Source organism: Solanum stenotomum, chromosome 11 (assembly GCF_019186545.1).
Source record: "Solanum stenotomum isolate F172 chromosome 11, ASM1918654v1, whole genome shotgun sequence".
Classification (NCBI taxonomy): Eukaryota; Viridiplantae; Streptophyta; class Magnoliopsida; order Solanales; family Solanaceae; genus Solanum; species Solanum stenotomum.
Window position 1 is genome coordinate 7,977,994 of NC_064292.1, and position 14,779 is coordinate 7,992,772.

The 14,779-nt window shown below is 35.7% G+C and overlaps 2 protein-coding genes across 2 annotated transcripts; one reads left to right on the plus strand and one right to left on the minus strand.

Moving 5' to 3' along the window:
* Positions 1-1,632: 1,632 nt before the first annotated feature.
* LOC125844216 (U-box domain-containing protein 33-like) lies at positions 1,633-11,866 on the plus strand. The gene is made up of 7 exons (XM_049523487.1): positions 1,633-1,985; positions 2,992-3,110; positions 6,655-6,761; positions 8,195-8,780; positions 9,396-9,944; positions 10,205-10,927; positions 11,437-11,866. The coding sequence occupies exons 1-7, from the start codon at positions 1,685-1,687 to the stop codon at positions 11,617-11,619; spliced, it is 2,568 nt and encodes an 855-aa protein (XP_049379444.1). The 5' UTR covers positions 1,633-1,684; the 3' UTR covers positions 11,620-11,866.
* Positions 11,867-12,140: 274 nt separating this feature from the next.
* LOC125845053 (uncharacterized) lies at positions 12,141-14,405 on the minus strand. Its single transcript, XM_049524470.1, has 4 exons — positions 14,169-14,405; positions 13,551-13,673; positions 13,283-13,444; positions 12,141-12,931 (listed from the first exon to the last, which is right to left on the minus strand). Exons 1-4 carry the CDS (start codon positions 14,315-14,317, stop codon positions 12,457-12,459), a joined length of 909 nt encoding a protein of 302 aa, XP_049380427.1. The 5' UTR covers positions 14,318-14,405; the 3' UTR covers positions 12,141-12,456.
* Positions 14,406-14,779: the final 374 nt, after the last annotated feature.

Genomic DNA, 14,779 nt, shown 5'->3' on the forward strand with positions numbered 1-14,779 from the left:
TGGTTTCTTAAAATGAAAACATTTTCTAATCTAATTAGAAAAAAAAGATTAGTTTATTCTACATATATGAGTTTGGTTCTCCAAAAAACTAATTTTTCTAGCACAAAAAGAAAAAAACAAATGAATTAACATTAATTGTATCTTCCCGCCTTTTGATACATATCATGATCTCACTATAGATAGTCTTCAAAAGTAGTATTGCTTTCTATGTTGATTTAATTCGCCATTAGGTGGAATCAGACTAACGACTCTCTATTATTACTTGATTACCTATACTGATTACGTTAAGCGTTCAGTTCTACATAAAATGTAGGTGGTTACCGCCCTTTTGAAAGCTTATATTGTTGCGAGATCCGTTAAGTTCTCATTTGATCCTGCAGGTCTATAATCTATACTTCTTACTTTGATGACAATCATTGGTCATTTCTATATTTTTAGAAGAAAATTAGACAAATTAATCATTCGATCAAATTCTTACCCAAAATAGCCCAATATAAGTAATTATTATTACCATATTAATTGGCCATTCGGCCAACTTATACCTTCAATAACACTTTATAGAGCTCTCAAGTTCAAATTTTAATTTTCGACCTGCAATAAACGTGAATTATTTCGAGTGAATAATATATCAAAAAAATACAAAACATCGAGAGGAACTTATATCTAAAATTTTAAACTATTTAAAGGAGAGTTAAGTTAGTCGGAATTGAAAAAAACAGTTAGTTGAGAAAGATAATTGTTGCAATGTCTAAACATAATATAGCAATGTATATAGATATATCTTTTGATATATCTTTATACATCATATAAGCACAGTTATATACTCCCTCCGTCCCTATTTACTTGTCCATATTTCCTTTTTTAGTTGTCCCTATTTAGTTGTCCATTTTGACAAATCAAGAAAGGACAACAAATTTTTTTCTATTATACCCTTATTTACACTTCTTGAAAATTGTAAAAGTGTATGTTGTTTCCCTCCAATTTATTTCACTTGAATTCAAATAAGTGGTTGTAATTTTGAAGTGAAAAATTGTCATAAGGGTAAAATTGTAACTTCACTGTGCTAATCATTGTTGCCTTAATCTGTGTGCCATTTCTAAAGTGGACAACTAAAAAGGGACGGAGGGAGTACTATTTAGACAATATCAATACATTACGCACACATCTAATCATTTAATTTAATTTAACTTTTTTTTTCTGAATATACATTTACCTAAGAATTTCTTTGTTTAAATTATACAATAAGTTATTTATAAAATATTAATACATTACATACACATCCAATCATTTAGTTGTTTTTTATTTTTTTTTACTGAAGATACGTTTACGTAAGAATCTATTTGTTTAAATTATATACAAAATACATTTAACGTAAATTTTTTTTTTTAAATTTCATACCAAACGTAAAAAAAACCCACATAAATATTTCTTAAATTAAAATAAAATTAGAGAGTATCAAAACTTTATCAATAAGGTGAAAATTTTAATAGTCGATCCATCAAGCTGAAAAATATTTTGCGTGGAAAACATTTTACGTGAGACCAAACACACCATAAATTGTCGTATCAATATGACTCTTAACAAATTTAAGTCGTGCGATGTTGACACGAGCACAAAAAAGAATCCCCCAATTGTCTCTATAATGTCCCACAGTGAGTTTTGAGTTCTTTGATATTCAAAATCCATGGAGTTGCTAACCCCTTCTCCTCCTCCTTCTCCAACTCCTCCAAATTTCCCTTCTGGGTTTTCTTCAATGGCCAGTTTCCGACGTGGATTTTACAGGACAAGCCAAATCGTTGCTCCTCAATCGAGAGAAGTTGTGGTAGAAGAAGAAGAAGAACAACAAGGGTCTAAAGTATTTGTAGCTGTGGGTAAATATGTTGACAAAGGTGTTGCTTTGGTTCAGTGGGCTTGTAAGACATTTGGGAATTCTGAGATTTGTATTCTTCATGTTCTTCAACCTTCTCCATATATACCCACTTTGTGTATGTAACCTCTTTTTCCCTCTCTTGTTGTTGATGCTTTTTTCATGATATGAAGATGATTTATATACTTTGGGTGCTTTTGGTAATGATAATTATGTTTATGCTTTAATGTTGTTCCTTAAAAAGATCATTTTCTTGATCATTTCTAGTGTTTATAGGTTATACATGTAGATGATTAGTGCATCTTTTTTGGTTGTTAAGGAAACCCACATCTAGGGTAAATCCTGCTCTTGTGCAATAGCCCGCAAACCACGTAAGAGAGATAAACCGTACTAGGCAAGGCCCTGTTGTGCAAGCAAGGGGTTTCGAACTTGAGACCTTCGTTATGGAAGTCCGAAGACAAACCATCTGAGCCAACACGGAGGGTTAAATGTGGATTATATATCATATCATGATTATAGATTTAGCTTCATTTTACTGAATTTTTTTTCAATAAGTTGATGAAGTTTTGGTCCTTTAAGTAATGTTTGATTACATTGAGTTGTGAAGCTCTTTGTTCCTAGAAAATAATTTTTGACCAAAAAGGAATGAGCAAAATTTTCCTTTACAACTATCCTAACTTTAAGTCCATATCACTTGCTTAAGTCAACATGTAACCACTGTTTACGATACTCATAAACATACTTTTACCCAGAGGCGGATGCATAGTGATGATATGCGGAATACAAATCCATAAATTTGTGCAATAATAGTAGGTATTAACCCTGAACTTTTAAAATATAACGGGTTCAACGTTACGAATCTTAAAAGGTTGAACCCATAAGTTTAGATGTTGAACCCGCCTCTGGTTTTCCTGAATATTAGTCCTTGTACAATTACCATATGTCATCTATTTTCATAACCCTAACATTAGCGTTATGATAAACATTTTCCTCCCCACTAAAGTGCATCCTGTTAAAACATCTTCCCCCATACTATACACATTTAGACTAGAAAACTTTAGAGGAACCGATTTATTCTTTTGACAACCTACAATCATGTGTCCATATTTGTGATTTTTATGCAGTGGGAAAATTGCCAGTTACTCAGGCTAATGCAAAAATGGTAGCCGCATTTCGAAATGCAGAGAGAGAAGAGGCTTGGAAACTTATATCTCGTTATTTGAGTGTATGCTGCAAATCAAAGGTATCATTTATCTCTAAATGATTGGTGTGGAGTTATTCTCCAGGAACACAGTCCTGTTTATAGCATAAGTTGCAATTATTTTGTAAAACTAGGTTTCAGTAAATTCATTTGGTGGATCATATTGAATAAAGAAGAAGACCATACTATTAACTGCATGACCATTTTACTCTATGATTGAAGAGTTGTTGATGCTAGTGTCCTGATCAAAGAGAATGATGATGTTGAATTGTGATTTATGTATTGGAATTGCTCTTTCACCATTTCCTTCCTCTCAACGTGTAGAATAATTTCTCTGTGCTTAACTAATTTGCTTTAGAAGTTTAGTCTATTCTCACTAAGGGTCATTTGGTAGGGCGTATAAGAACAACAACATACCCAGTGTAATCCCACAAGTGAGGCCTGAGAAGGTGGTGTGTCCATAGCTGTACCCCTGAAGGTAAAGAGATTGTGATTGTTTCTGATAGACCCTGGGCTCAAGTAAAACATATCAACATCAAGTATTGAAAGAAAGTACTATAGTGAAAAAGTCAGCTAAAAATAAAGTAGAATAGAACAATAACAACAAAAAATAATATGCTAACCGAAACAAAGGAAACAACAAGTAATAATAGAATCAACAAATAAGATAATAGGAGAGTAATAGGGTTTATAAAAGTAGTACTGTATATGACGTATTAGTAATGCTAGGATTAGTTGTGCCGAAACTAGTTTTTATAGATTGTTTGGTTTGTTGTATCAAATGAATAGGGTGTATTAGAATATGATATTACTGAATATGGTGTATTAGAATAAGAATAGTATCTCGCATGTTAATGTCATGGTTTACTATGTATAAGAATAGTACTGAATAGGGTGTGTATTAGTTATACTTAGGTTGCAGACACTTACCAAATATGGGATTAAATAATACCAAAGCTAATGTATGTATTATTTTGGTTAAAGAATGAAAGAAGATCCCACATTGGTGTTTTTTTTTTTTTTTTTAAAACTGAGATCCCACATTGGTGGTTAATGAGATGGGTGGTCTCCTTATAAGGTTTGGACAATCCTCCTTCATTGGATCTAACTTTTAAGGTGTGAGTTAGGCCCAAGACCCTCCTTTTTTTTCTTTTTTCTTTTTTCTTTATTTTTTAAATGACAAGGGAAACCCGCAGCCACTACCCTTTGGTTGTGCACAGGGTAAAACCCCCGCTCCTATGCAATAGCTCGCAAATCACATAGGAGAGGTAACCCGCATGGAAGTCCCAAGCCCAAACCACTGGGCCACCCCGAAGGGTAGAGTTAGGCCCAAGACCTAATTTACAATTTTCTCTAATACCTCCTACCAAACCACCTCTAAAGGTCATTTTGCTACTCTGAAATGTTAGAACTGTTATCTTAGTGGGCTTACTTATTTTGGTGTGATTTGCATAGAACTGATAAAACTGTTACATGGGAGAGTGTCTAATGCGACATCTTTAAACATGTCTGAGTACGATGAGCTAGGTCGGACCATTTCCTTTGATGATTCTTATGTGGTATTAATGATCATTGAGGTCACTTAAGGACTTCAAATCTTAAAGTTAAATGGTAACATTTCAAGCTTCTAGAGGATTTTTATGCACTTTTTGCTTCAAAATGACTTATGAGCAGATGTCAACAACTCATTTTGGTTCTGAAACTTTGGGATGGGTTTATTTTGAGACTCAGACTCTGATCTGGCTGTGTATTTGTGGGATTTTTGTTGATAAATTTTACTTAATAGAATGGTTGTCTGTTGCTCAAATGGGACCACAATCAGATATCTTACTTATAACTAGTTTCTTAATGTGAGATTAGAATCTCTACAAGCATTAACTCAGGTAATGGTTTTGACTAATTACCGAGCAAAAGGATAAAACGGCAGTCCAGAGAGGAACTTTTCCATGCTTTCCGCCTGAAGTTCTGTCACTTATGTTACCAATAAATGACTACCATCTCTGACTACTTCCATTTACGCCATCTCTTATTGCCCCTTCTACCCTTTTCCATCTCTCTTCTCCCCTTCCCCTCTTCACCAAAATTCCTTCTCCCTCCTAACCTTCACCCTCCCTTTAGTAACTGTAGAAACTTAAGCACCATTGTAAATCTCCACCATATACCGTCGATCACAACTGTATCTCGTGTTTATCCTGATCTGAGTATTCTATCGTGATGAAGTGCTGATGGATTAAAGGGATTGCCCTGCTGCAGTTCTTGTTGTTTGCTGGGTTGTACAAAAGAGAAAGGTCATCGTTGAAAACTATTTGACTTTTCTCTCCTCTTTTTCCTCTTTTTTTTTTGGTTCTGAAGAACATGTGTGGATTATTCAAATTGAATACATTGAATGTGGACATGAAAATGAACAGACGTATGGGTGAAAAAATATCGATCAATCTAGCGAAATTAAAATGGAAATAGTTCTTCTTTGCCGTTTTACTGTAACGATCTACAAAAGGAAGAAGTTTTCCTGCTGATGATCAGATTGTACCTTATGTCTGGAACAGAGATTGTGGTGAGGAAAAGATGAGTGATTTTTAACAAATTTATTCTCTTTTTCTAGATATCAAAGAAACCCAGAGGAAGTGAAAGTATCAGTAAAAAGTGATGTGAAGAAATTTCTATTCAAAAGAATAAAGGTGGGGATGTGATAAAAGTTGACGAAGAAGTTGTTGGGCTCCAGGCTCCTGACTCTCCATCTCAGGCACCTTGTGTCTGAATTTTCTGTCTGTACAGATCGCTCCCCTCTTCTCAAAGTATTCTCCATTTGCTGTCTCTCTATCCTCCCAACCCCTAAAAGTTTTAACTCGTTTTATCCGCTCCTGTCCTCTCGTGCCTCTTTCTCACTGCCCGCTATACATTTTTTCTTTTGACAACGGATAGTCAACCAACTGAGCTACTAAGATTTCCGCATTGTTGTTGTTGTTGTTGTTGTTGTATATTGGGTCAAGGTTGTGTGCACCTTGATTATTCCAACAGTTACCTGATATCTCCCACAAACACATGTATCGGGTAATTCAGTCCACCTAGTTTGGGTAGATGGGAAGAAATTACCTAGTTTTTTTTTTCTTCTGTTGAGATTTGAACCTAGTACTGCGTGCAATACTTGATAGCTTAAGTGGGTTTGAGCCCCCGAAATATGTTCTTTTCTTCTCTCACTTTTCCACTTTCTAATATCTTTTATTACATCCGAAACAAAGACTAAAATCCTAAATTATTTTTTCTATTACTTTCACGATTTCCTTCCTCGCTACATCTTGACCAATGTTTGTAGTACAACTGTTTTAGTCTCTTGGTGATTTCTGTGCCTAGATTTGACATTTTATTGCTACTATACGACATGCAGGAAGATGTCTAGATCTTTGCTACCTCTGTGACACTAATGTTCTCACAGTATCATTCATTTAAAATTAAAACAACTAGTGTTTCACTGTATCATGATCTATGTACTGTAAAAATCTGCTTTTCTTTTCAAGTAATGATGAGTATTTTCCTTGTATCATGCTACCAATGCAGTCACTTACAGAAGACGTGATAATCTTTTCAGGTTAAAGCAAGTGTTGCTATAGTTGAATCAGATCAAGTCCTAAAAGGAATTCTGGATTTTGTCAACAAGCATAACATCAGGAAGCTTATAATTGGGGCTATACCGGAGTAGGTCTTCAACTTCTGGTCATTTAGATTACTTTCAAGTGCGATTAAACTGTTTGAACTGCTGTAGATTATGATTGCACTTGTGAATTCTGGATTATGTTATATGATTCAATTTTTGAAGAGCTTTGTCTTTTTGGAAAGACTTCTGGATGCTACAAAATATCTCAAATTCATGCGGTTCTGTTTCTGTGCCAAGGATCTTAATGAAACTTATAAATCCTTTTCGTAAACTTGTTTCCTCCTACATGTCATTTTCCTGCATAAACCAGATTTGTCGTGTCAGAGGCACCAGAATTGACCACAAACTGAAATGTCCAAGTTGCTATGTTGATCTCCTGGTATCTCTAGTTTCTGGTAAGTGAGGTTGCTTGAGTGATAAGAGTATTCCACCTCTTACCTGGAGGTTGAGAATTTTTGTCACCTAGAGAGCAAAATTCGAAAGAGCCACTGTTGACTCCTAGACAGGATATTATTTTGAGGGGAAGGGATATGGTTTTACCATATTAACCAAAAAGAAAGGAGAAAAAAGGAATCTCTAGTTTTGGAAACATTTTGAGTGCTTGGTTCATGTCTTATAGCAATTTGATCTTAGTTTTCACTTTTCCTGACTGACCTAATTAGCAAAGGAAAATTAGGTCTTTCTTTTCAATAAGGTAGTGCCCGGCTATGTTGCTCAAACTCTTCAAAAATGGCACAGGTTGCGTGACGAATCCTCCAAAGTTGTGCATTTTTGGAGGATCTGACATGGTTACGGCAGTACTTTTAGAGAATCTGAGCAACATAGGTGCCCGGGCCACTTTGTGTTCATTTCAGGTAACTGTTTTCATCAAACTTGACGGGTGGGGACAAATTTCCTAGGGTACTCAAATTGCTAGTTGAAAATACTAGTAGGCTAGTCTAATCTTTCACTGTTGGAGAACTGAGAACAGTGGTCAAATTAAAGGTCTAGAAATCTGTGGAGGTTGTCATTGCCTGCAGAACTGGGGGATTTCATAATACAACCTATATCTTGCTTCAGTTGTTTTACAAGGATGACAACAATAACAGAGCCTCCGTCGCAAACTAGTAGTGTTATTTATATGAATCCTCTATTCATCTGCTATATTTGGGACCATTTCATTCCAACACATAGTAGTTTCTCATTTGGAAAAAATCAGAAGTTCTCTTGACCTAGAAGCTCTTGAAATCTCTCTTATTTTCACACAATCTCTGAACAAATGTGAAAAGATTCGTAACAGTGGACCTAAGGTAAGGATATCAACACGACAGAGCCTTAATCCAAGCTAGTTGGTATGTCTATATGGATCTTTTCTTTCACCCTTTATATGTTTTGTTGCTAAACCTGTATTTACTGGAACAGTATATTTGCATCTTTCTGAATTTTCATCAAATAGAACTGGTCCCATGTACCCAAACTTACCAGCCATCTACAGTTGTGTGAAGGTTAAGAAAAGCTCCAGGAAAGCAAGTTATGCTGCCACAAAGTTCCCTACATTCTGTGAAATATTCTTCGTCTACAAAGGAAGATTAATCTGGAGTAGACAACCTCCTGAATGCTCAAGCTTCATTGCACCTATTTCTCCTAATACTCAAGCAGGGGCTGTTGATGTATGCGGTTTAAGATCTCAGTGTCTGAAGTCTTGCAAGAATGAGGTTATCCTGTTCCCAGAACGTGTTCAGTCAAGCTCGTCTAGGGACCTGGTGTCATCTGGAATAAAAAAATTAGTTCTTGAAGCGGGGATTCCATCACAAACTGATTTACGGTTCAAGGATTTTTCTTCTTCCAGCAGAAGCAATCTGATCAGTGTTCCTAGTTTATCTATTTCAACAAGCTCTATTCATGATAGCAGTTGTGTTTCTTCTGCTGAACAAATGGTGCCCCCTGATGCGGAGATGGAAAGTTTATACAAACAGCTGGCAGAAGTCGGCACAGAATTTGAATCATCAAGGAATGAAGCTTTTGCAGAGATTATGAAGCGCAAAAAACTGGAAGCTGAAGCTGAAGAAGCCATCAGAAAGGTAAACCTCTAGTTTCTGTATTCCTATTGAGGAGGCCGTATTCTTATTGCTCTATAGATCATTCCATACCTACATATTTGTGGAAGAACTTTATTGATGCATGGACAATCGTAAAATTTGGCTACTGCTGGATATCACAGACATGGAGGCTTATGAAGCTAAATTACACTTATTAGTTTTTCTTATATTATGGCTTCACATTCATTTATGGACCAAAGCCATCATATCTAATGTACCAGTAGACCCACTATGGGCTTATCCAAGCTAAAAAAATTGAAGTCAGCACTTTAGAACTACTGTAGTCTATGTTTGCGACCAAGTCATTGCTACTGCATGAATCTCTGTGTCAGAGTAGTTCATTCCTAGAGCCAGTTTGTATTCTTAAATACAGCAGAAACTCATGCAACATATCTTCTATACTGCGACAACTACCATTGTAAGAGAATGCTATGTGAATATTAATGTCATCTCTCATATTTGCAACATCTATAATGGGCTGAAAGCACTTAATTGGTGAACTATTACTTCTATACAACTGAAGTTTTCTTTATTTTTTTATAAGAACTGAAGCTTCCTTCTTAGGCTCTGAAATTTAGAAATTTTGCTTTGTTGTAGATAAAAGCATTTGAATCTGCTCATGCACATGAAGTTGAACTGAGGAAGGAAGCTGAGGATGCTCTGGAAACTACATTGCTGGAAAAAGAAAAGCTCTTGATGGAGAAAAAGGAGAAAACTTATGAGCTGTGCAAGGCCATGAGAAATATAGCCCTCCTGGATAGTCGTGCACAGGAGGCCGATCGACGGTGTGAAGAGATTGCTGGAGAATTGACATTGATTCACTCCTCCATATCAACTCTCCAGCAGGAGAAGCAGAAACTTCAGCAGCAAAATAGTGAGGCCATGCACTGGATTAATTCGTGGAAGAATCGTGGAAAAGATGGAGGACAAAGTGCAAGTGACTTGGCTGAGTGCTCTGTATCACTTGGGTTGGTTGAGTTTTCATCCTCCGATTTGCAGACAGCAACATGCAATTTTTCTGAGAGCTTCAGGATTGGTCAGGGAGGATATGGTGATGTGTTTAAAGGAGAACTCTCAGATAAAACTGTAGTCATTAAGCAGTTGCATCATTATAATATGCAACAGCCATCACATTTTTTTGAACAGGTAAACATCTCCATTTGATTCACATGCATGGATTGCAAATTGCATTTAGATAGGATTTGGATTCCACTCTAAGTTTCTTTACTTCAGAGTTCCCTTTCAGCATAGCATTTTCCTTAATATCATCCAACTCAAGTGCATATACCTTTCCTTGTGCTCAGTTTGGTCTTTCATCATAAGCTAAAAAGTAATCTCATAATTTTCTCTGCCAACAATTTCTTTTATTTGTGTGCTTGCTCATATGATTAACTTCTTACTTGCAGGTGGAAATTCTAGCTAAGTTACGTCATCCTCATCTGGTCACCTTACTTGGTGTATGTCCAGAATCTTGGTGCCTTGTTCATGAATATTTTCCTGGCTTGAGCCTCCAAGATCGCCTCTTTTGCAAAAACAACACTCGTCCCATGAATTGGAAGATGCGAGCACGAATTCTTGCTGAAATTGCAAGCGCACTTCTGTTTTTGCACTCTTCATACCCTGAAAAGATTGTACATGGGGATCTGAGGCCTGAGAATGTGCTCATTGATTCTACAGGCAGCTGTAAAATATGTGATGTCGGCATATCTAGTCTGATACCTAAGCAAGTCCTACGATGCCCAAGTTTCAATCGCCTTAGTGAACCAAAGGGCCTGTTCGCCTACACTGATCCTGAATTTCAAGAAACTGGAGTTCTGACACCTAAATCGGACATCTATGCACTTGGACTTATTATCCTTCAAATGCTCACTGGAAGAACTCTAGCAGGACTAGTGAATGAAGTACGCAGGGCAGTCTTATATGCACAATTAGACTCTCTTTTGGATTTATCTACTGGAGAATGGTCTACATTTGTGTCAAGGAGGTTAGCAGAACTGGCATTGCAATGCTGTGAATTAAACAGTAGGGATAGGCCTGAGCTGACATCATCTCTTGTAATGGAACTAAAGAACTTGAATGAGTTGGAAGAACAATCAGTGCCCTCCTTTTTCTTATGTCCGATTCGCCAGGTAAGTTATGTTCTGCGTGCTATTAATCATATGAATTTTTGTGGTCCTCTAGGACGCAGGATAGGAAGACAAAGATATGTTATTTTAGGGGATAAGAGTGTATGTGTAGACTTAAAAAGAATTGAGAGGGAGCAAACTGGTAGTCTGTTTCCAGGTAGTGCTGCTATCATGCCTCTTAAAGGTTGAGGGTACAACATCTGGTCATATCCTTTCTCTTCTCTCAACCACCCTTTCACCCCCCACCCCGGCAGAACATGGAATCATAAAATAAAAATAAAAACATAATCTGAATGTAAAATGCATGAGATGGTAGTTGTTCCACATGCATGGCATCATAGGCCTGTTGTCATAATTTATGCTGACAATTGATCACTACTTACGTTATAGATGATCCATCCAGTGTGCTGTGTTTGTATTTTTCATTCACTCCAATTTACTGTTAGAAACAATTTTTCTGGTTTTCATGTTTGCAGCTCAATAATGCTCACATAATTGTGAATTTATTTCAGGACATAATGAATGACCCCCAGGTTGCTGCAGACGGGTTCACATATGAAGGAGAGGCCATTGAAGGATGGCTGGAAAGTGGTCATGATACTTCTCCAATGACCAATTTGAAACTAAGCCATTTGGAGCTAACTCCCAACCATGCCCTGCGACTTGCTATCAAGGATTGGCTCTGCAACTTATAAATCCTCATATAGTAGTAACAATAGTGTAAATCGATATATATGTATTTGTGGAGCCTAGGATACAAAAGGTAACCTAAGAGCTAGTGTAACAAATACAAGGAAAATAGCCCCATCTCATAGATCTCTAATACACCAAAATGGTAAGACTCCGTGTTGATAACATGAGTAGAGGAGAACATTGCAATTATCTCGGAGACAATGTAGTAGTTATAAATTTTATAGACTGATTTTATGTGCTCTTGTTGTTTCTTTTGCCATTTTCCTGAGATGTTAAATGTTGCTGAAGGTAGAAGCTACAAGAATGCAATTTTAGTTCACATCAGGTGTAGCAGTAGAGATACAACAGTGTTACTAAGGGTTGTGGTGTGGTGGTTGAGATCCCTCCACCTTTAACCACAAGTATAGTGCTCGAGATCTTCTCCGGGTTGAGAGCGTTTAGTGTGCTTATCCAGCATGAATTCAGATGAGTGGAACCAACGGGCTTTAGATACCAGATGGTTAAACAAAAAAAGCAGCAGCAATGTACTAGGAAACATCAGCATCATTAGTAGCATTGTAAAGAAACACAAATTCGGGTATTATGCTCTTTCAAGAGAGCAACAATTATTCCATGAACCTGAAATGGAAGTATAGTTGCATTTCTGCATTGCTTCACCCTGTAGGTAGGTTACAACAGAAGCTCAAAACAGCTAGTAGTGGTATTAAGTTTGTAAGGGAAACAACCAATTAGGTGTTCTTGGCTCTATACATAAATCTTTAGGTGGAACAACACAACTGTTCTGAGAGATAGATGAACGCATAAAACAACTATTCAACATACATATGCTGCTACACGTCCTATTGACATGCTTGGAGGACTTGATCTCCAGATGAAAGCAGTGAGACTGACGTTAATCGATCTGTTTCTCTGAAAGGATGATCTTCTTCTGATGAAAATACCATCCTTGGTTCTTCTCTCTGTTCATCCAAAAGTGCTTTTGATTCTCCTTTGAAGTTCCATTTGTGCATTTCATCACTTGGTGCTATGTTTTCTTTTACTAAGTACTCATCATCCACTTTCTCACTAACTTGCAATTCATCATCATCATCATCATTTTCATGATGATTAAACTGAGAATTAGACCTTCCATAAGGTTTAATTGCTGATTCTTCCTCTGAACTAGTAGTCCTCCTAATGTTAAAGCTCCCAAAACCTTCAATTCCTCTTGATATCTTCCTGGATTTGTTTCTCTCTTCTTTGAGAAGTTGCCCATCTTCTAGCAGCTTCAATATCCTCTCAGATTTCTTCCTAACATTTAGCCCCCAGTTGAATCTGCATACATCATTCAAAGTACCTTAAATGGATGGACATTCAACTTTTAGTTTATCGCGACAAAGTTGTAGAACCTAATAACGTTTGTGGGATAAAGCATTTCTCGACTTCTTAAAGTTCCATTATATATATGGATAGTTGATTTACTTACCAACAACATACTCAGTGTAGTTACACAAAACGCAACTGGAGAGGGTGGTGTATACACAACCTTACCCCTATCTTGTGAATATAAAGAGACTGTTTCCGGATTGAGTTATTTTTCCATTCTAGAAATTAGTTTGATGACTTGTCTACCATAAATAAACAATTGGATGATCATAATTAAATTCAACTTGTAATGAAGTTTACCCTTTCTCATCAATGAGTTGAAAGCTTCCCATTTCCCTAATAACATCTTTATCACTTTGAAATTCCTCAGCAACACTTTCAGGTCCATAAGTCAACAAGTGTTCCAACACTATCACAGCCTTATATGAAACCCTCCAATTCTTTTTATCAAAACTTGACAATCTACATCATACAATAAAATATCATCAAGCCTGAAAATATTATCCAAAAAATTGCCAAAAAAGAAAAACTTTTTTTAAATAAAGAAAATGAATAAAAATAAATATACTTTTTGTGTAGGATCCCAACAATTCTCCAATAATCATCAACTTCAAAAGCTGCCTTGGAAATCATTTTTAGTGTTTTTGTGTCAGGTGCACCTGGATTTCCATTTGTAGCTTCTTCTGTCAATCTTCAAACAAACATCATCATTAGAATTTAGAGGGATCGGAAAAAAGAGGAATTCTAGTTGTAAGATATCTAATAAAATCGTCACTGAACTTAAGATCTCAAATATTTAGAGTTTCTTTTTTATAAATGATCCGATCCACAAGAACCATAATTGGTAATTATTTGATCAAATTTCTCTAGATTAATTTAACGTACGATCACTAACTTGAAAAAAAAAAAAAGCGGACTATTTGTAAGAGTTCTAAAAGAAATCAAAAAATGACTTATCAAAATTCGATAATATAACAGTAAAGTCACGAAACTATTATAAACAAACTATGTGTGAATAAATCAGAAGATACAAATGATCAAAAAGTCAAAATTGCTCATCATAGTACAAAGACTAAAGAAAGTGGAATTTATAAATTACTCGTAGCTAACAATTTTTTTTCCGATGATCTATCACTAATCATGATATACAAAATTTATCTGTCGCTAATTCCAATACAGAACTTACATCTGAGTTGGTGTAACATCAGTCAAAGCCAATCTGGCTGTCTTGATCTTCTCTTTAAGGAAGAAAGAAGCTTGTTTCTTGAATTCATGGAGAAATGGTTGAGCCATAATATTGTTACTATTTTCCCTACCCCCTTGTATTGTTGACATAATAATCTTGTTGATTCATACAAGAAAAATAAAATAAAATGAAGGATTTTGGACTTTTTGGTAAGGAGTAGAAGAGGTTAATAACCAAATGATGCAACAAACCAACAACAGACACCTACTTCATTAATAGTAATTATTTTAATATTAGTGTTGTTTGTGTACATACTTCGACTTAATTCACTAGCTACCTATCAGTCCAATTTTTAGATATATTGAATTTAACGGATCAAAATAAGTGAGTTAGTGATATGTCCAAACTTAGACAAGTTGAAGGAGTCATGTATTTATGAGTTAATTATGTCATACTTATATTTAACGTCTCTCATTAATATAGGTACCAAATGAATCTGCAGATCAAAACTTAAGATGATGAAAAGAAATTATTTCAACTTTTTTGTTTTTATTAAAATTGAAATTCTAATTTTATGATTTATTTTTTTTAAAAATATTATTTTATTAATC

Excerpts from the sequence above, each read along its gene's own strand:
- LOC125844216 (XM_049523487.1), top strand. The coding sequence starts at position 1,685 with ATGGAGTTGCTAACCCCTTCTCCTCCTCCTTCTCCAACTCCTCCAAAT. Across the intron at positions 9,945-10,204 it reads CATCACATTTTTTTGAACAG|GTGGAAATTCTAGCTAAGTT; the intron begins GTAAACATCTCC and ends TCTTACTTGCAG. Across the intron at positions 10,928-11,436 it reads TCTTATGTCCGATTCGCCAG|GACATAATGAATGACCCCCA; the intron begins GTAAGTTATGTT and ends AATTTATTTCAG.
- LOC125845053 (XM_049524470.1), bottom strand. The coding sequence starts at position 14,317 with ATGTCAACAATACAAGGGGGTAGGGAAAATAGTAACAATATTATGGCT. Across the intron at positions 13,674-14,168 it reads GATGTTACACCAACTCAGAT|ATTGACAGAAGAAGCTACAA; the intron begins GTAAGTTCTGTA and ends GTTTGTTTGAAG. Across the intron at positions 13,445-13,550 it reads GTTGGGATCCTACACAAAAA|ATTGTCAAGTTTTGATAAAA; the intron begins GTATATTTATTT and ends TGTATGATGTAG.